Source organism: Lactuca serriola, chromosome 4 (assembly GCF_051521515.1).
Source record: "Lactuca serriola cultivar US96UC23 chromosome 4, Lser_US96UC23_V15, whole genome shotgun sequence".
Classification (NCBI taxonomy): Eukaryota; Viridiplantae; Streptophyta; class Magnoliopsida; order Asterales; family Asteraceae; genus Lactuca; species Lactuca serriola.
This window is the reverse complement of record NC_136411.1, coordinates 134,705,253-134,726,062: the sequence shown is the minus strand read 5'-3', so window position 1 is coordinate 134,726,062 and position 20,810 is coordinate 134,705,253. Positions and strand designations below refer to the sequence as shown.

Sequence of the window (20,810 nt, the reverse complement as noted above, 5' to 3'; positions counted from 1 at the left end):
ATGGAAGTGAATTTGTTATCTTAGTCTGTGATGATAGATATCGGTACACCATGCAGTCTGACTATCTCCTTAAGATAGGTCCTGGTGAGTTCCTCCATCTTGTCGGTCTCTTTGATGGCTAGGAAATAGGTGGACTTGGTCAAATGGTCAACCACCATCGAGATGGTGTCATAACTGCTTGATTTTCTTGGCAGCTTTATTATGAAGTCCATGGTTATTTGTTCCCATTTCCATTATGGTATTGCTGGTACTCTGCTTTGACATTGGAGCAATTCAAGCATTTACTGACATAGGTGGAAATCTTTGCATTCATATTAGGCCACCAACAAAGCTTTTTCAGATCGAGATACATCTTAACTGATCCAGGATGTATTGAGTATCTCGATTTATAAGCTTCGTTTAAAACTAAACTCCTAAATTCACCAAACTTTGGGGTCCAAATTCGGTTCATGAAATATCGTGCTCCATCTTCCTTGTGGTTAAACTGTTTATCGACACCTCGTTGGTTTTCCTCCATCATATTCCTGGGTTTGAGTGCTTCTTGCTGAGCATCATGAATTTGGGTGGTGAGATTGTAGTGGATGGTTAGGGTTAAAGCCTTTAAAGGAAGTGGCTTTGCTCTCTTTTTCCTGCTTAAAGCATCTGCTATGACATTCACTTTTCTAGGATGATAAAGAATTTAACATTTGTAATCATTTAGCAATTCGAATCACCTTCGTTGTCTCATGTTGAGCTCCTTTTGATCAAAGATGTGTTGAAGGATTTTGTGGTCGGTGAAGACAACACACTTTGTTCCATATAGGTAGTGCCTCCTTCTGATCAAATATGTGTTGAAGGATTTTCTGGTCGGTGTACTTTGTTTCATATAGGTAGGAATGTTTATGGTTGCAACATACAAAACCACAGGTTTTGGTTTGGGCTTGCGATGCTTGAAGTTCCGTTTTGGCTTTCCGTGGAACTTCCTCTTTATACTTCCAGCTTGGTTCTTCTATTTTTTTTGGGGGGGGGGGTCATGGTACCCTGACGAATACATTGCTCAGTCAACTAATAGGCCAATTGCTTGACACTACTGAAAGAGGAGGGTTTGGATGCTGTAACCAGACCTTAGACCGGTGAAGATAGTCCCCAAATATATCCTTCTATCTCTTTGTCTTCCAAGGTCACCATTCCCGTACAAAATTTAGCAAGGTCATTGAATCGAGAGGTGTAGGTATCCACCTTCGATCCTTTCATGGTAAGGTTCCAAAGCTCCTTCTCTAGAGCCTGGACTTCCTTTCGTGGGCAATATCCTTTGATCATCATTTGCTTAAGAGGTTCCCAGCGTATGACATGGGCTTCATCAATCCCCATGGACTTAGAATGGTTATTCCACCAAGTCAAGGTGGAATCCATCAGTGTACAGGTTTTGTATTTCACTCAACAGTCCTTAGTGCAAGCATTGATGCAAAATACAGGTTCCATATTTTCTATCCAGCGGGATAGACCAATGGCTCCTTCCGTTCCGTAGAAGGATTGGGGTTTGCAGCCCATGAAATCCTTATATGAAAAACGCATCGAATTGTTTCGGTTTGATATTGGTGTGCTGCCACCATTTCTACTGTTCCTGTTGTTGTCATTTTGGGTAACCTCATATGCGGTTAAGGCTATAGCAATCCCATGTGCAAGCAGGGTCTGCATTAGAGTAGAATCCATTTGAAATTGTGGGTTTTTCATTAGTTTCTCCTAGAGCACCTCCAGGGTTTGGAGTTTCTCCTGAAGTTTGGGTTACTTCTGGAGCACTTCTTCGATTGCCTCAGGGAGTTGGTGGTGGATGAACTCGTGGACTCCTTCATGGAGCCATCGTCCTAATACGTTTAGAAAGATACATTAAGTTTATTTTTTCACTGTATAGTCAGAAGCAAGTACGTATCAGACGGTGTATTAGTGTAACTTCTCCATGAAATCCTAAAAATTTCTAAGTTATAAAGAGCGATCGATTCCTGAAATCATACAGATTTCCAGGTTATAGAGACCGATCGATTCATGAAAGCCTACATATTTCCAAATGATATAGAGATAATTGAAATCCTTCCGATTTTAGATAATAGAGAGAGATTGGAAATATTTGTCATCTTTGGAAGAGAGAATTTTGTAGACTACTGAATAATTGACTGGGAATTTATGAGTTTCTCTGCTACAAAGGTAGCAGAGTTATTGGTTCCTCGGATATCGGTGAACTAGGAAAATATAAGTATTATCCTAGATTTTTTAGTATTTTTATGATTTAAAATGTATACGTTATTTTAGGGTTGATATAAGGTTTCTAAGGTACAAGGCATCTGCAACGATCTTGAGAACATTCTTCAATCTCTAAAAATCTCAACTGTTGTAGTTAGTCAAAGACCTTACTCAAGGTTGGTTGTCCACCGGCCCAACCATAAAAAACGTAGGCGCGCGTTGCATGTTTATTTGTGGTATGGATTATCTATGGTACTAACCTTAGTTAAGGCGTTTGACCTAAAGGGTTGAGCGGGTAGTTTTAGTTGAAGGGATGTTTATAATTTTATTAAGTGTTCTCATCGCAGGTCAGAGCATATATATATATATATATATATATATATATATATATATATATATATATATATATATATATATATAATATATTAGTGTTGGTGAGGTTTGTATTATTAGTAAATTTTGTTTGTACTCCAAGACTACTAAGTATAGATGAGGGCGAGACAGGAAACACTAGAGGGTTGTGATTAATAATAATACTTTTACGAGGTGCTTGTTGCTATAGTTGTATTCCTCTTTCGAGGATACGAGTTCTCTATAGTCAATTTATCTTTGATACCAATCTCTCACACCCCCAACCAAGGCGGCGGAACATTCTGGGCTGTGCGACTATGTTCATGGATCATAAGTAAATTGAATATATTGCACAAGTACAACAATAAACAAAAAAACATTTTTATTCCATCTTTATGTTTGAATACATGGTTCTTATAGGTAATAATACATGAATTTTCTTAATAGATAGGCAGACATAACAAAAACTATTAAACTAGATTGCCTGAAATCCATGACTATTCATCGTCTGAATGCTTGAGTTACTGGTTCCTTGAGAATACATGTAGTTTTGAGGGTCAACACAAGGTTGGTGAGAGTTACATGTTTTCTGCTAACAATAGTCTGATACTTTTAAAAACTTTAAAAAGTATTTACTTTTTAAGTATAACCATACTTAAAATAGTGTTTGTAAAGGAACTTTGAATAAGCTTTGAAAACACAAGTGTATCTTTTCATAGGTAAATAATACTTAAAATAGTTTTGAAAACAACCAAGCCTAAGGTATGTAGTAAAAGAGAGAGATTCTAGTTAATGTTTATAGTGAGTCCTATAACCGAGCTATGTGAGTGAGAGTACCCCCTAAAACTCTTCATTGCACGTCGTAGTAATGATAATAAATACTCATAACCCGCTTCGATTGATCGGTCCAGATTTTATCTTGCAACCGCATGTGGGGATGTTAACCCTATATATATGTATACATAGGTATCTCGCTCCAAAGATTAATAGTTATAATAGTGTGGGTATGCTAAGTGTTTAGACTTAGCTAATGAATATAGTCTCACCGAAAAGCCCTTAGCTAAGGTATGGGAATAACTCTCAACCCACTACTAGAAAAAAGGCCTTTTACGACTCTCATTGCGCGTCGTAAAACGCTCAGACGACGCGCAAATGTGTGTCAAGGAAGGCCCTGTCATAAAGAGAGACGACGCGCATTTATGACGCGCATTTACGACGCGCATTTACGACGCGCGGTTATGACACACAATGCGTATCAAGGAAGGCCCTGTCATAAAGGAAGATGACACGCATTTGCGTGTCGTAACCTTACGACGCGCGTGTTTATGACACGCAATGCGTATCAAGGAAGCGCATGTCAAGAAAGGCCATGTCATAAATGAAGATGACACACATTTTTGCGTATCATAATTTTAAATGTTCTAAAAAAATATTTATATATTTATTAATTTTTAAATTACATTTGCATTTAATGTCTCATAATAGAAATAAAATATCATATACAAAAAATACAATCCATTGCATAAAATTTAATGTCATACAATTCTATTTTTTACAATATCTAAATTTGCATCTAATCTACTCTCTACATCAAATTCCAACTAAGTAAAGTTGCATCTTGCCTTTCATAATTCTTTAAGACTAATGCTCCGAACAGATGTTATATGGATAAGAAGTTGTACATTGGCCCATCTACTCTGTGTTTCATACTAACAATTGAAATGAAGAATGCAACACTTGCATTTGCAGCATCTTATCTCTTTCGGCTTGGGCTTTCTTTTCCTCTTCTAACTCCAAAGCTATTCGCTTTCATCAACCCTATAAACACAACACAAAATCACTTGTCATTTTCATTCTACTTTTAAAATTAATTCTTATCAGGACATTCTGCTTTTAAACCTACCAATCTACAAATTTTTCAAAGAATATAATTTATAATTTTTATGGAAAGTGTCAAGGGGGTTTCATTAAACTTCCAAAATTGTATCTATTCTCACCAAATCTGACCAAAATGGCAGGTGCATTGTAAAATGACCATTACGCCCTTCAATTTGATCAAGTGAAATTAAAATGAATATCAAGGCTATCTTTGTCATTTTTGATAGATTTCTGACAATGGTGCTGGAAAATGGTAAAATAACCCTTATGCCTGTAGTTTGATTTCAAATTGTAAAAATCATCAAGTAAAGTTAATCTAAAGTTCAGGGGTATGTTCGTCATTTTTTCCATTTTCGATGGATTTTAGACAAAATGCAATTGAAAAATGGTAAAATGACCATTACACACTTCACCTCGATTTCAAATTGGTAAAAACAACCAAGTAAAGTTAATCTAAATTTCAGGGGTATTTTCATCATTTTGACCATTTTGAACAGATTTCTAATCAAAACGTTGTGGAACTGATCAAAAGTTTAGGGGTATTTTTGTCATTTTCGCCGGATTTGGTGGAACTAACACGAAATGGAGAGTTGGATGACCCTTTTGACTGTTTTTATTAATAATTTGGTGTTGTATTTGGAACTTTGGCCAACATACACAGATGGTGGTCTGCAACAACCGGCTTCAATGGGAGTTAATTTTGCCAATTCATATTGTTTAAGAGTTTGCAAAATTAACAAAAAAAAAATTATCATCACATTCTTGAAACAAATCCACAAAGTTAAACCAATCAAATACAAACCTTGAATCTTTTTGATAAGTTACTGCAATCATCAGTTTTCACAAGACAAGTTTGCAAGTGCTTCCAGTAATGTGTGTTATTCATCTAAAACCCAAAACCAAGAAACAAAAAAAGAAAGTTAATTTACAAGATTTTATGTTACAATCTAGATTCACAATCTTTCTTCCTGTTAATTTACAAGATTTTATGTTACAATCCATGTATGTGTGTTATTCAACTATACAGTGACTGAAGGTTATTTCCATGTATCATATGCAAAAAAAGCAAAGTAATAGATACTGTTTTAGGTTGTTGTCCTAGGCCTTCTTTGGAGAAAGCTTTTGTCTTTGTCTCCTTTTCACAAATCTTAAACCATTCCATTTCTCGCTCAATAAGCTTGCGGCCGTTCATCAGAGCCTGCTTATAAGAGTAACTAACCTACGTCAACACGTATCAGAAATAAGAACCAGATGTCACCAAGGAAGTATATGAAACAAGATATAGGCATCTAATTCTTAGCATAGAAGCTAAAACGAGATCAAATTTGAAGTAGAATAACCATTGTCAACAACAGGGAAAGTAAGAGGAAGACACCAGATTGGGTGCACTTGTAGAATATATGTTTTCTGTCCCAGGAGCACATGTAAATTATGTTGAGATTGTTACCTTTATTATGGATGTTATAGTTTATTTTCAATAATCAACATTTTTACTACAACATTTTAGTTGTTGCTTCAAATATGATTAGTTTGAGGCTAAAACGTCACAAAATGATTAATTTCAATCAGTTTTGTTAACTACCAGAAAATTATTATTACAACGCTTCCAAACACTTTGTTAATGGTAGTTAAATTAACTTTTCATATGCCTTCAATCAACTAATTCGTAGAATAATATATAGGTTATTACTATTTTAAAATCTATTTAATAAGACTATTTATAAAAATTATGTTATATAAAATATTATAAAGTATTTATAATACCTGTAATCAAAGAAATATTCTTCCAAGAACAAAAACTCCAACTGCAGTATAACTACATGACATACAAAGAGTAGTAATTGGATTGAAGATGTAATTAATATAAAAACAAGAAAAAAGAGAAAGGGGGTCTTAACATACACATTCCCAAAGCTGTTCTTTGCATAGGCTCCACCCTCATGGCCAGCATAATAAAAAGAGATCCAATGTGTTTGAGTGAAACCTAATAACACCATGGAAGTCAATCAGAAGATACCAATGAGCATTATCAGCCATACAAGTATGATAAAGGAACATCGGAGATTACAGGGACATCAATGAAATACAAGAAATACAAAGAGGTAATGTTTATAGACCCCCAAACATCATAACAACAATGAAATGAACAATGGAATTTATTTACCTCTTGATCAGACTTCTCATTTTCAAATTTGGGATAGAATGTTGCTCTGATTTTGGCAGTGGAGTAAGTCGAGTTGTCTACATTAAAATTCTCCAACAAATCTTTGTTGAACAAACGGCTCAAAGCAGCAGTTTGAGCTGTAGTTTCCTGTCTGGTAGTTTCTTTTGCAGCATCACCAGAAACTGTCCCATAAGACTTTGGTTGGTAGACGCATTTTTTACCATGTAAAGAGTTGGCATTTATTACTGGAGAACATCCAACTGAAACATGGGACGACTGTCCATTGCTTTGACCATGAGGAGTTACTACTGCTACATCATTCACGGTGATACCCCCAAACTGTGGCACAGGAACAGAGGATCGTGCACTGTTTTCAGCAATAGCAAGCCTATTAACTCCATTTGTGATAACCTCAATAGAAGCTACAGACTTAACTTCTGCAGCATCAAACGTTTCATCTATTTTGCTACTGCTTGGCTTCTAAATCCACCTCTGGTCTGGTCGACCACCTCTTTTCTGGACAAAATCAAACTTAGCCAATTATTAGTAGCGATGAAGCCAAATTACATCACATTGTACAGACAATAGCCCAATCATCGAGTAAAAACAATATGAAACATACTTCTCATATATGATTAATCGATTAAAGCCCAATAAATTTTCTCATAAGCCCTTGCCCACCCTCGAATATAAAAAATAAAACCAATTGGTAACAAAAAGTTAAGTAAACAGAGGTGTTACTGATGAAATACCTGGTTACGCGACATGAAATCCGAGATGTTAGAAGCGATGATAAAGCCAGGACGATGAACGAACTGGATAGAGAGAAAGCAAACGAAACTGAAACTCCTCAAAGAAGAACAGAGAGTGCGAGTAGAAGTTATTGCAGAGTGGGATACGAATACCGACATTCACGTAGAAATTGGAAGAGAGGGGTTTTTATCGGACTGTACAGTCTTGATCTTTAAGTGTGAACGACGGGGGAACAGACCCTTTGTTTACCTGCAATTGCAAACACGGAGACACAACGGTGTGAGATATTGAAGTAGACATATGGTTGAGAAATCAATGAAATGTACCTTAGCAGAAACAGTGGGAGAGGATCTCTATCCCACAGTGAAGAAGGCGTGCGACCAAACCACCAGCATCGATTAATCCTAATTTTGAAAACAACAAACCATTAAATTAGAAAATTCCAACCCTAATACCCCCTAAAATTGATTTCTTAGATAGAACCTGCAATTATTTATAGTGAGAAGGAGATGAAAAGCAAGAACGATAGGATAGAATACGACGTGAGGAAGAAGAGGGTAATAGGGTCGTAAGAGTCAAGAATCATTGCCAATCGAACGATCGGTGGAGTAAAAGGGGATGAAAGACTGGAAATTAGGTTTGGGGGAAACGCCAGAGGAAAACCTACCGTGAAGTCTTCTACCTCAGCGTAAGGTCACAGCTTGGCAGCCAAGCTTCACCACGATATCGTTGGTCGATTTGTAACGAGGAAGGCCTGACGTCGCCGGAGGAGAAGTGACCAAAGGCGAAGCAAGGTGAATCGTCCAATGTTTCAGAGCTAAGAGAGATGCGAGAGTGTTTTCGTTCTTGAAAAAAGCCCTAGCTAAAATGGTCACAACGATTTTGTGGAATTTAGTATTTGGTGATGTTTTAGGATTTTGTTGTGCAAGAAAATAGGAGTGGTTATGATATTAGGGTTTTTTGGGTATTGATTAGTGAGGAGAGGGAAGAACGATGGAAATAATGCAGAGGATGAACGAGATGTTTGATGATACTGAAGATGAAGATAAGGGACCTGGGGCTTTTTCTTGCTAAGTAGAAGAGGCGGGGGGATTAATTTTTGGGATTCAATAGGCGGGGGTAATTTTCGTCGATTTCATTTCCCGCCTAAAACGCGTGTTTCACTTAAAAATTATAAAGCGACAGATTTACACGACGCACATTTTATGAAAGGCGCCCTCCGCATTTCTTTTTTTTCTTTTTTGACACTAATTTTAGGGCGCGCACAAATGCGTGCCCTCTATCCTTCAAATTTTGCAAAATTGACATTATCTTTTTGGGCACTTACAAATGCGCGTCGTCTATCAGCGAGTGTCATTGTTTGCGCGTATTTAAAGGCCAATTTTCTTGTAGTGACCCTAACTTATAATTGGATAAGTGATGCATGTATAGTATAAGGCACTAGATTTTATAATGAAGTATGTTTCATGTATCAACTTTGCACATATACATGTATAGCTTAAATCATTAGAAGTACTACAAAGTTGTATTACATGCTATTTATGACATATAATGTCACATAAAATCATATTGTTTAGTAGTAAAAAGGCATATGTTAATTTTATTTTGATGTGTCATTTTAACAACATAACATATGAAAATATTGAGGTTTAAAACTATTTTACGTGTTTATTACATATAAATGTCAAACCAATATTTTATAAACTAGTTATAGTTTTTACATAAAATAATAATATTTTATGTGTATTTTTGTATCAACTAGTACAATTAAGCACATGTATTCTCCCCAAAGCATATAAAAACATAAAAGAGGGGCCGTGACACTCACCTGAACGTGCGGTTGTTGCTTTGTTACGAGAATTTGACGTGAGAGACCGAAACATGTAGCTTCTAAAACGAACCGCCGAGATTAATCTGGTTACCTAGTAAATCAAATTGAAAGTTTGGTATGAATTATTAGGTGTGATGTGACATCCCCAAAATCACGGCCAGAAAAGACCGATTTGTTTATAATTTGTTTTATAAATCAGAGTAATCTTTTAACTAAAAAAAATGTTGCGGAATTTGTTCCCAAAATGAAATATGATAAGAATTTATCAAAGCATTTCTTTAAAGAAATATATTTTCATTAAATAACAAAATCTCGGGATGTCATGTTCCGATACAAACCAACAGCATAAACAGTATAAAATAGACCTTACAATAATCATTTATAACTACTGATCTATAAGCTAAAATCTCTCGTCAAGTCCACCAATTTATACTCTTGTGCCATTACCTATAATGCAAAGAAAACTGAGTGGGTCAGACTTGGGAGCCTGGTGAGCATATAGGGTTTTCAACCCACAATAATATAATTATTATATTTAATCATCAAAGAATCAACCCAATTACCCATCCCCATTATCTTCTTTATTTCTTAAGGGTTTACCCTAAGAACCAATTATCCTTCATTCATTCATTCCTAAGGATTTACCTAAGGAATTGGCACAAAGTCCATTGCTGCCAAAGTTTATCTATCAGATACTAAATCCATAGCTATCAGGCGCTAACTCCATAGTTACCAAGGTTTACTCAACAGGCACGAAGTCACATCGTCACCAAGGTTTATCAAATAGACACGAAGTCACATCGTCACCAAGGTTTATCAATTAGGCACGAAGACGCATCGTCACCAAAGCTTACTCAATAGGCACTACGTCTCATAGTCACTAGGGTTTATACAATAGACACTATGTCGCATAGTCACCAGGGTTTACACAATAGGCACTACGTCTCAGAGTCACCAGGGTTTACATAATAGGAGCTATGTCTCATAGTCACCAAATATTTTATTTACCCTATTTCTACCCAACATATTTGTAGATATAAAATACATGTACGGTTTAAATCATTAAAAACCTGTATAAAACATCCATTCCATACCCATGTCAAATAAACAAAAAATATATAACACATAGCACGTATTTCATAGCAAATACTTTATATTTATGTGTCAGAAGAAAGTAACTACACACTCATTTGATAGAGAAGATGATCGGACAGCACTACGACTGGTAGAAGTAGTATTCTTCGGTGAAACCGGGAGATCTTCACAAAAAAACCGGGCTTCTCGCGGGCAGAGCTTCAGCTTGGAAATTTCACTTCTCGGGATCTTCGAGGCTTCGGGACTTGCTTCAGGGCTCAGAAATGATACCGGGGCTTCAGGGCATCTCTTGCACGAAAATCGACGCAAAACGGGAAAGAGAGAAGAGAAAATGAGCAAAAAGGTCGGCTTCCCTCGCATTCTATTTATAAGGTGCAGGAAGAAGGATTACGTTGGGCGTACGCGATGTCAGCGCTTACATATGGCACTCGAGTGTTGGTCAGGATTACGTTGGGCGTACGCGATGTCCGAGGCGGTTCATGCATCCGGGTATGCTGGGCGTACACAATTACGCTTGGCGTAATTCGATTAAGCAAACTTCAAAGTTGCGTAACTTTCGCATACGAACTCCGTTTTCGACGTTCTTTATATCCACACGTAGGTGAAACTAAGATCTACAACTTTCATTTAGACTCCGTCGGCTAATTTTAATTTTATTTTTATTACTATATTTTTAACAGGCCGGGACAGGAAATGTCCGTTAAAAATTCATAACTTCTTCATCCGACGTCCGTTTTTGTCTGTCTTTTTACCGTTGAACTACTATCAACGATATCTTCAATTCTCGTTTAGATTGTTTTGGCTAGAAATCACTCGATCTCGAATTCGAGTTTCGGGCTGCATACTGCTAAGTCGAAATTTAGAAAAATCATAACTTCCTCATACGAAGTCAGATTTGGACGTTCTTTTTATGCACGCTCTCGGTTTAACGAACTATACGACTTTAGTTTAGATCACTAAGGTTAGAAATTGCTCTAACGTAAATTCATATTTTACGTCACTCAGCATCGTGCCGGTTCTATCGCGAAACTTCAACAGGTGATAACTTCTTCGTTATAACCCGGATTTCGGCGTTCTTTCTATGTACAAAATCCTTGTAACATATACTACAACTTTGTTAAGATTAATCCTTCTAAATAATCTTCCATCAAAAGTCATTTTTGACGCATATCGTCTCTAAATTGACTAGCTTTGATCTACGGGCGTTACAATTATCACCCCCTTAGGATGATTGCATCCTGGAATCATCAACGAAATAGGGCTTGTAAAATCATTCCAATCTTCTTGCTTAAGCCAGATGTTACATCGAACTTGGTCCTCTAGACCATGTAACCAACTCATCGTAGTCGGACTCCATTTAATATGACCACTAGGGTCAGAATAAACTTCATCCTACTAGCCATTACCTAAACAAGGGTAATGACATACTTGAATAAAACGGAATCAATAAATAGCTTCTTGGTAACCTTGTGACTTTCCCTGATCCAAGTGTGAGTCATGTGCTTCTGGTAGTATAGATCTCTACTACCATTCACACCTACTCATACTCGTCCCAAGTATTGTCTTGCAGTCAACCAAGTCACCATACATAAATCATATAATCATTCAACACATCAGATAACAAAACCAGGGTTTATATTAATTCTTGAAACGATTACACAAAGGTTCGAGTTCACCCTATACTATGCCTCTAATATGCTACCTACAGACTTTTTATATTGATATGAAATTTTCATCTTTCAATCCTCCCATCGTTTTCTGCTTCGTCGAGGAGCATGTGGAATGCCCTTGGCTGTGGTGGTGCGTTTTTCTTTGGGAAGTCTCTAGAAATATGCCATTCTTCATTACATCTGTAGCACACCTTCTTGTTAGCTACACATTTTTTGGCGAAATGCCCTGTATTTCCACATTTGTAGCAGGTCGTCTCCTCGCTACACTTCCCGAAGTGTTTCTTTTTACACTTCTCACACCACTTAACTTCATCTCTTCCTCCAGATTTCGAGAATTTGGTTTCTTTGTTGATCATTGAAGATCCTTCATGTTTCCTTTTCTTTCCAACTTCAGCTCTCTCCAGACCCTTTTCTTTTATTTGGGGCTCAACATTTTTGGTTTCCCAGATGGCGGCTTTCAGAGTGGTTGCTTGCTTAACTGTCGGACCAAAGTCCGCTGGTAATCCATTGGCAAACTTGTTGACCTTGGAAAGTTCAGTTGGAATTAGGTATGGAGTAAGCTTCATCTTCTCCATAAAGCTTGTAGCGTATTCAGTGATGCTCAATTTTCCCTTCTTCATATTCTGGAACTCATTGCTGATTTCCAGAAGATCCTGCTCAGAGCAGTATTGCATTTTCAGTTTCACCACAAACTCTTCCCAAGACATCTTGCTAGCTTCCCCCTTGGGCATCGAACCAGCCAGCAACTTACACTAGCTCAGTACTCCAGATTTTAATAGAGGAATTGCAAGAACGGTCTTCTGTCTGTTGCTACACTCACAACTTTCAAACATTGTCTCCATCTCGGAAATCTAATCCATGACTTGAACCGGTGTCGGGCTCCTAGAAAGACACGGTGGTTTGGATGCCATGAAATCCTTGTACTTCATCCATGTCCGTCATTTCCTTCATCCTGGTTGTTTCGGCGAACTATTGGTGGGTTGACTTGACCAAAGGTCCCACTGTAGTTCCCTCCTTCCGAATGCCCTCCATTCACTTCGGGCTCTTCCACTTGAATTGAAAATTCTTCACGATTCGGTTGAAGCAACCGCCTGGTCTCCTCTATTTGACGATTCAACATCGCCTGCATCATTGCTTGTACCCCAGCCATCATCATTGGTTCAGGTGCTGCAGCTACAATAGGTATTAGCTCAATCACTGGTGGTTGATTACTGTTCTCATTTGCGTTTCCAACTCCGCTTCTAGTTCTTGCCATTCTGGATCTATACACCGAATAAGGTGAATTTAAATCCTCGTTCACGATAGATACATATATCATCCCTATCCCTATGAAACGTTTACATGCTAGTTATAATATCGTAGACGTACGCTTAGAATCCTAAACACATAAGGTTTCCCGATCCGGTCGACAATAGACCATAAATCCGAACAAATAATATCATATTTGGCAACATATAACATTTAGCACATAAATTTAGGCAACTTTCCTAAAATAAACTAGTGCTCGTGTCTAAAATATAACAGACACACATCTCACAATCTTCACTTAGCATTCTAAGTTTAGGTCTAGAAATCCTACAAATTCCTAGTTCGCTTAAACTAATGCTCTGATACGAACTGTGACATCCCCAAAATCACGGCCAGAAAAGACCGATTTGTTTATGCTTTGTTTTGTAAATCAGAGTAATCTTTTAATTAAAAAAAGTTGCGGAATTTGTTCCCAAAACGAAATATGATAAGAATTTATCAATGCATTTCTTTAAAGAAATGTATTTTCATTAAATAACAAAATTTCAGGATGTCATGTTTCGATACAAACCAAAAGCATAAACAGTATAAAATAGACCTTACAACAGTCATTTATAACTACTAATCTATAATCTAAAATCTCTCGTCAAGTCCACCAACTTATACTATTGTGCCATTACCTGTAATGCAAAGAAAACTGAGTGGGTCAGGCTTGGGAGCCTGGTGAGCATATAGGGTTTTCAACCCACAATAATAAACTTATTATATTTAATCATCAAACAATCAACCCAATTACCTATTCCCATTATATTCTTTATTTCTTATGGGTTTATCCTAAGAACCAATTATCCTTCATTCATTCATTCCTAAGGATTTACCTAAGGAATTGGCACGAAGTCCATTGCTCCCAAAGTTTATCTATCAGATACTAAATCCATAGCTATCAGGCGCTAACTTCATAGTTACCAAGGTTTACTCAACAAGCACGAAGTCACATCGTCTCAAGGGTTTATCAAATACGCACGAAGTCACATCCTCACCAAGGTTTATCAATTAGGCACGAAGTCACATCGTCACCAAAGCTTACTCAATAGGCACTACGTCTCATAGTCACCAGGGTTTATACAATAGGCATTACGTCGCATAGTCACCAGGGTTTACACAACATGCACTACGTCTCATAGTTACCAGGGTTTACACAATAGGCACTATGTCTTATAGTCACCAATATTTCATCTACCGGTGTTCTACCCAACATATTTGTAGATATAAAATGAATATACAGTTTAATTCATTAAAAACCTGTACAAAACATCCATTCCACACCCATCTCAAATAAACAAACAATATATAACACATAGCACATATTTCATAGCAAATACTTCATATTTATGTGTTAGAAGAAAGTAACTACACAACCACTTGATAGAGAAGACAACCGGACAACACTACGGCTTGTAGAAGTAGTATTCTTCGGTGAAACCAGGAGATCTTCACAAAAACCGGGCTTCTTGCGGGCAGAGCTTCGGCATGGAAATTTCACTTCTCGGGATCTTCAGGGCTTCGGGACTTGCTTCGGGGCTAGAAATTGATACCGGTACTTCGGGGTATCTCTTGCACGAAAATCGATGCAAAACGGGAGAAAGAGAAGAGAAATTGAGCAAAAAGGCCGGCTGCCCTCGCATTCTATTTATAGGGTGCTGGAAGAAGGATCACACTGGGCGTAATCTTAGGTACGCTGGGCGTACGCGATGTCAGAGCTTACGTATGGTACTCGAGTGTTGGTCAGGTCGGTTGCAGTCCAAGGCGGTTCATGCATCTGGGTACGCTAGGCGTACACCATTACGCTTGGCGTAATTCGATTAAGCAAACTTCAAACTTGCGTAACTTTCGCATACGAGATCCGTTTTTGACGTTGTTTATATCACCACGTAGGTGAGACTAAGCTCTACAACTTTCATTTAGACTCTGTCGGCTAATTTTGATTTTATTTTTATTATTATATTTTTAACATGCCGGGACATGAAATGTCCGTTAAAAATTCTTAACTTCTTCATCTAACGTCCGTTTTCTTCTGTCTTTCTACTATTGAACTACTATTAACGAGATCTTCGATTCTCATTTAGATTGTTTCAGCTAGAATCACTCGATCTTGAATTCGAGTTTCGGGCTGCATACTGCTAAGTCGAAATTTAGAAAAATCATAACTTCCTCATACGAAGTCAGATTTGGACGTTCTTTTTATGAACACTCTCGGTTTAACAAACTCTACTACTTTCGTTTAGAGCACTAATTCTAGAAATCGCTCTAACATAAATTCACATTTTACGTCACTCAGCGTCATGCCAGTTCTGTCACAAAACTTCGACAGGTCATAACTTCTTCGTTATAACTCGGATTTGGGCATTCTTTATATGTACGGAATCCTTGTAACATATACTAGAACTTAGTTAAGATTAATCCTTCTAAATAATCTTCTATAAAAAGTCATTTTTGACACTTATCGTCTCTAAATTGACTAGCCCTGATCTACGGGCGTTACATGTGGTTTGTTTGGTAATTTAACCAAACTATAGGGTTGAGTAGTTAAAATAAATAATTTGAATGTGACCAATTTTGTTGAAAAATAAACCAAAGAAGGGACTAAAATGGTTTATTTTAAATCCGTGTTTGAGTTTTGGACTTATTTTGTAAAGAATTTCCCAATGGGTGGTTTGCATTTACTTAAACTGAAAGTTTGAAGACTTTGGACTCATTTGTAAAGAATATTTAAAGTTGGGTGGGTTTTAAATAAATTATATTGAAGTTTGAGTGGTTAGGACATGATTTGTTAACAAATCTCAAAGGAGGGTGTAAACTAATTAAATGAAGTGAAAGTTTACATGATTAGGATCTATTTTGAAAGACATTTTCGAGGGAGGGGGAGTTTTAAACATATGGAAATGGAGTTTGAATAAGAGGACCTCCTCATGTTTCTTTCCCATGAACAACAGACATAAAAGAAACAAAAAATGGTACTCCAGTTGGGTTTTTGTGATCGATTGGAACAAATGAAAAAAAATATATCGGAGGGGGGGGGGGGGATGGACATACAATGGAACAAAAGATGTGGTCGATGTGTGAGAGGTTGGTGGTGACGGGAGTGCTCACACGATGACAGTGAGGGTAACAACAGGGGGTGGCGACGGTTCTTGTCTTGTTTCTTCCTTCTTCCGAAAGTAGGTCGACAGGAGGGAGAGAGGCTGTGATGGAGGTGGTGTTTGGGTGCAGTTTGAGTGCCAAATCAATGGGATAATAAGGGTGAGGAAGTGGTGGTCTTAGGGCGGTGATACCGTGAAGGGTGGTGGTGATTTAACCCAAGAAAATAAGAAGAATGATGAGAGAGAGGAGGGATTGAGACTTGATGTTTCTATGATTTATGAGTATTTGAGGAAGACAATGGTTCCTTTTATAGTGATATGAGACACAAAATTGCTTGGGAAGCCATACTTCAAAGCCTAATTCAACACTAAGGGGAATTTGTAGAAAAAACATGGGCAAGAAGGTGATCCAAATCGGATTGTTTGTCTAACAAGTATTTATGGGCCCCACAATGATGTCATGTTTAACTAATGTCCCAAAAACAAGCCTAATTTGATGTATCGAAATCCCGACATCGAATAGTATTTCCGAAAGTGCCGTTTGATAGATCCAAGTTCAAGGATTCTAAAAACCCGAGCAGATTAATTTTTCGAGTTACAAAACTTCGATAAATCGTATTTTAAGTTTCGTATCTAAATGACCCGAACGCTCGATTTTTCAAAATTTGCAAATATTTTTGCTAAAAATATTTTGAGTATGAAATTAAATATTAGACCATAGAGTGAGTCCAAAACGCTCTTAGAATTTCCATTTGAGGTGTGCAATTGCCTCAATTGATTAATTCAATTTTAGCTGTTTAAAGAAAGTTAATGTTTTACTGGTTTGTTTTCTTATAACTGTCATATTTTTTGCGTACGAACTCCGTTTTAGACGTTTTTTATATTTTTGGAAATAGGGAAACATGTACTCTGAGTTAAAAATGTTTTCTTTGCTCACAAGTGCTTAATACGAGTTATCAGTTTTTCAAACACATTAACTAGGGTTGCAGTTTGAGTTGTTTCATTCGTTTGCTAGTTTACACATTTGGAAGTAAGATATCATCTGGTATCTTATAATAGCTGAAATGAACTCATTTATTTTACATAAGATGCACTAAAATTCAACAAGTCAAATTACTAAGAGATTTAATGTGAATTGACTGTTCATAGTCTTGTCCTAAATTCTGAGATGTCACAAAAGAGCTCTATAAATAGCGACTTCCGTTATTTCTCGCTTACATCTTTGGCAGATGTTTCGGTCAGCCAGGAGGCAATGTATAGAGTACATGAGCACATGTAAGAAGGATTGTTATGCACGTGGGGTTTATATAAGCGATATGCTAGAATTAGAGCAAGGCGCGAGGTCAGTAGTCTTCTCTAACTACTCAGGTGAGTACATGTGGATTTTCGGTACATAGCACCATAAAGCTAAAAAGATTAACTATGTGTTTTATATGAACAACCAGGTCCTATAATATGATATTTCGATTATGAACTAGGTAGTTCCCATTGATTTATAAATTCTTTTAAAAAGGAAATATCGGGGGGGGGGGGGGGGGGGTCAAAATAACAACATGTCAAGTGTTTAACAACCAAAAATAAAATTTGTTCAGAAAAGAATGGCAATGCTGGTTATTTGTTTAGATATTTGATTGGACATTTGTTATTGATTACTCATGATGAGTTTTCATTGATTATTATGATATTTGATTTGTAATTTAGTTTTGTTCACTTATGAAGAGTGAGTTTATTTGTCTGGATTGGTTGCTCATGGTGAGTTTTTCTTGTGATGTGAAATGAATGCATTCATAGTTTTTGGAGATTAGGTCCGAACATATTGGAAAAAAGTACTGAGATGGATTTCTCGAGTTGTGACTTGCTTTCAGGTTCTTGGTTTCGGAGTCTACACGGTGACCATGGATCTATACGGGGCAAACAGGTTCCCATGTGTCTTGGGATACTACGTGCAACTTGTAAGGGTTGCCATTGGCTTCTAAAATCCATAGGAAATTTATTTTGTTTTTCTGGACATGATCACCCTTTTAAAATGAATTTTCTATAAAATTTGGATGTTGAGATTTGGAAAAAATATGACTTGCTTGAATTTTTATTGATATTTGTTTCATTCACAAATGAGTTTAGGAGAATAAGTTTTTAGTTGATTAAATCATGTTTGGAAATGTGAGAAATTATAAATAGAGTCTAAAACCCATGTAACTCATGAGTCTTCGGACTTACGTTATTTTTTGCTATGTACCAGATATATGAAATGAGGAAAGAGAGTGCGATCAGTGAAGACGACGAAAGGTATATAGAAGGTTGTAAATCTTTTTCTCTTTTACCTGGTGATTGATATTGTCGTGTAACACCAAGAATTGTAAAACTCTGATAATTATTTGATTATTTGATAAAAGGAATTTTTATTGATATAAAAAGTTACGGAGTTAAAATTTGGTATCAGAGCCATGGTTTAAGCGAATTAAGAAAGGATTGACCTTCCTAGTCTTAAACTAAGAAATGTGATTTCTTAGGACTCAATTGAGTTTGACTAGACTGGTATATCTAGGGTAATATAATGAGCAAACAGAGGGAGGGAGCACTTTAGCACATGTTTTATAGATATTCGGTTAAGGATAACTAATATGGCCAAGGTATTATTGTCATTGCACTAGCTGTTAAGATTGAAATCGTTATTAAGAACACTCATGAATATTATTCATGAAACATAAATAGAATTTGAATGAAAATGATGGGACTATTATTAGCCTTATATGTCTAGATTAGCATATATTGTAGATAGGAGAGGATACTCCTGTGTTCTATGAGAATGGTGTTCAATATCTATGGAATAATTTGAACATTATAGTAACCATATTGTCTTAATATAGTCGAATGTGTTGTGGTATACCATTTAGTATACCATTTATGAAGCTTAGTTCAAATATGAGTAAAGGATTAGAACTCTGTGATTATTAAGGAATTTGTTACACTGTAGTGACACATGTTGAAATAAGCTGTAGTTATGATGGATACAAAAGAGAATATAGTTTTCTGGAAGGAGTATTGGAAGAAATCTAATGGTGGAAATGAATAGTATAAGATATGATTAAATATGAATCTTCCCTACAAATGCAATAAGAAAATGATTAACAAATGAGGATAGTAAGAGTATCTAATATTAAGACATTGATCAAGGTAAAATTTTAATGCACGTCATATTGAGGATGCACGTCGGTTATAAGTTCGGAGGAATTTAGAAATCGTTTCAAGGAAGTCAAGATTTGAAAAGGAATGAGGAAAATTTGGAAATAAATATAGATGGAAGTACAAGTATGAATCTTAAACCTAAATGGTGTGAACATCTTGTATGTTATGTTAAATTTGTTGTTAGGTTTTGAGCATTCTAACACTCCTAAGTGTACCTGCAACCCTAAATACCTTGGATCTATGTTTTCTCTATTATACATGCAAATATGAACTTTCCAAGGTATTCATCCTAAATAGCATAATAACGTTGACTCATATGAATATATCAAGTTAGAATTGCATACCTCGTTGATGTAGAATGTCTTCATGAATATTAAGTGCCTAGTGCCCCAAGTGTGACACCTCAAATGGTTCACACAACACCAAATACACTTGGAATAGATTAGAGAGAAATCCACACTTCATGAAAATCGTCTAGCCCTTTTTCCTCACTCATAGTGGCCGATTTTCTCTAAGAATAAGATCTTTATATAGTGTCACAATTAGGGTAAACCATAATTGTCATGGCTTTCCATTTCCTTGGATCGATGGGTTCAAATACACCATGGAGCATCCATGCAGCATCCTATGGGTTTTAGCCAACTTGATAGTCCATGGAGTCTTAGCCCACTATACAAGTATGGATGATTTACACAATCAACCCATATATTTAATTAGTCTTCTTTTGATCACTTAATTAATCCTAGATTAATTCTTTATCAATACTAATCAAATAATCTTATTAATATATTAGAACTTATAATATATTAACAAACCTTAAGTGTTATTTCTCTCATTATAGTCTATCTAAATGCACGATGCCATGCAACCCAAATGGACCATGCCAGGTCGGTTCAAGTCTTACCAATTATAGTTATGGACTTAGACATTATCCAACAGTCTCCCACTTTGATAATTCTAAAACTATTATTGCAATTATGACTTCAAGAACCGACTGGCAATCGTAGCTCTCAAAAGCTTCTGTCGAACTCTGACCTTGCCGATGACCTCTGATCTTTGTCAATGACTTGTCCATTAGATTAGGGATCATATATTCCTCCATTATAGATATCATATGGACTGAGACATGGATTATAATCATTCTCTCTGTCCATTTGTTGTTTCCCGATTTACGATTTAGGATGACTGAGTAATTGAACAAATCAAATCAATCCAGGCCCGGCTGAGCACTTACATTTGTCATCACCAAATCATCGAGGGGCCCACAGATATCGCTT

At 36.6% G+C, this 20,810-nt stretch overlaps 1 protein-coding gene across 1 annotated transcript; it reads right to left on the bottom strand.

Annotated features, from left to right (window-relative positions):
• Positions 1-214: 214 nt before the first annotated feature.
• Positions 215-727, bottom strand: LOC145098844 (uncharacterized). The gene is made up of 2 exons (XM_079036443.1): positions 714-727; positions 215-662 (listed from the first exon to the last, which is right to left on the bottom strand). Exons 1-2 carry the CDS (start codon positions 725-727, stop codon positions 215-217), a joined length of 462 nt encoding a protein of 153 aa, XP_078892569.1.
• Positions 728-20,810: the final 20,083 nt, after the last annotated feature.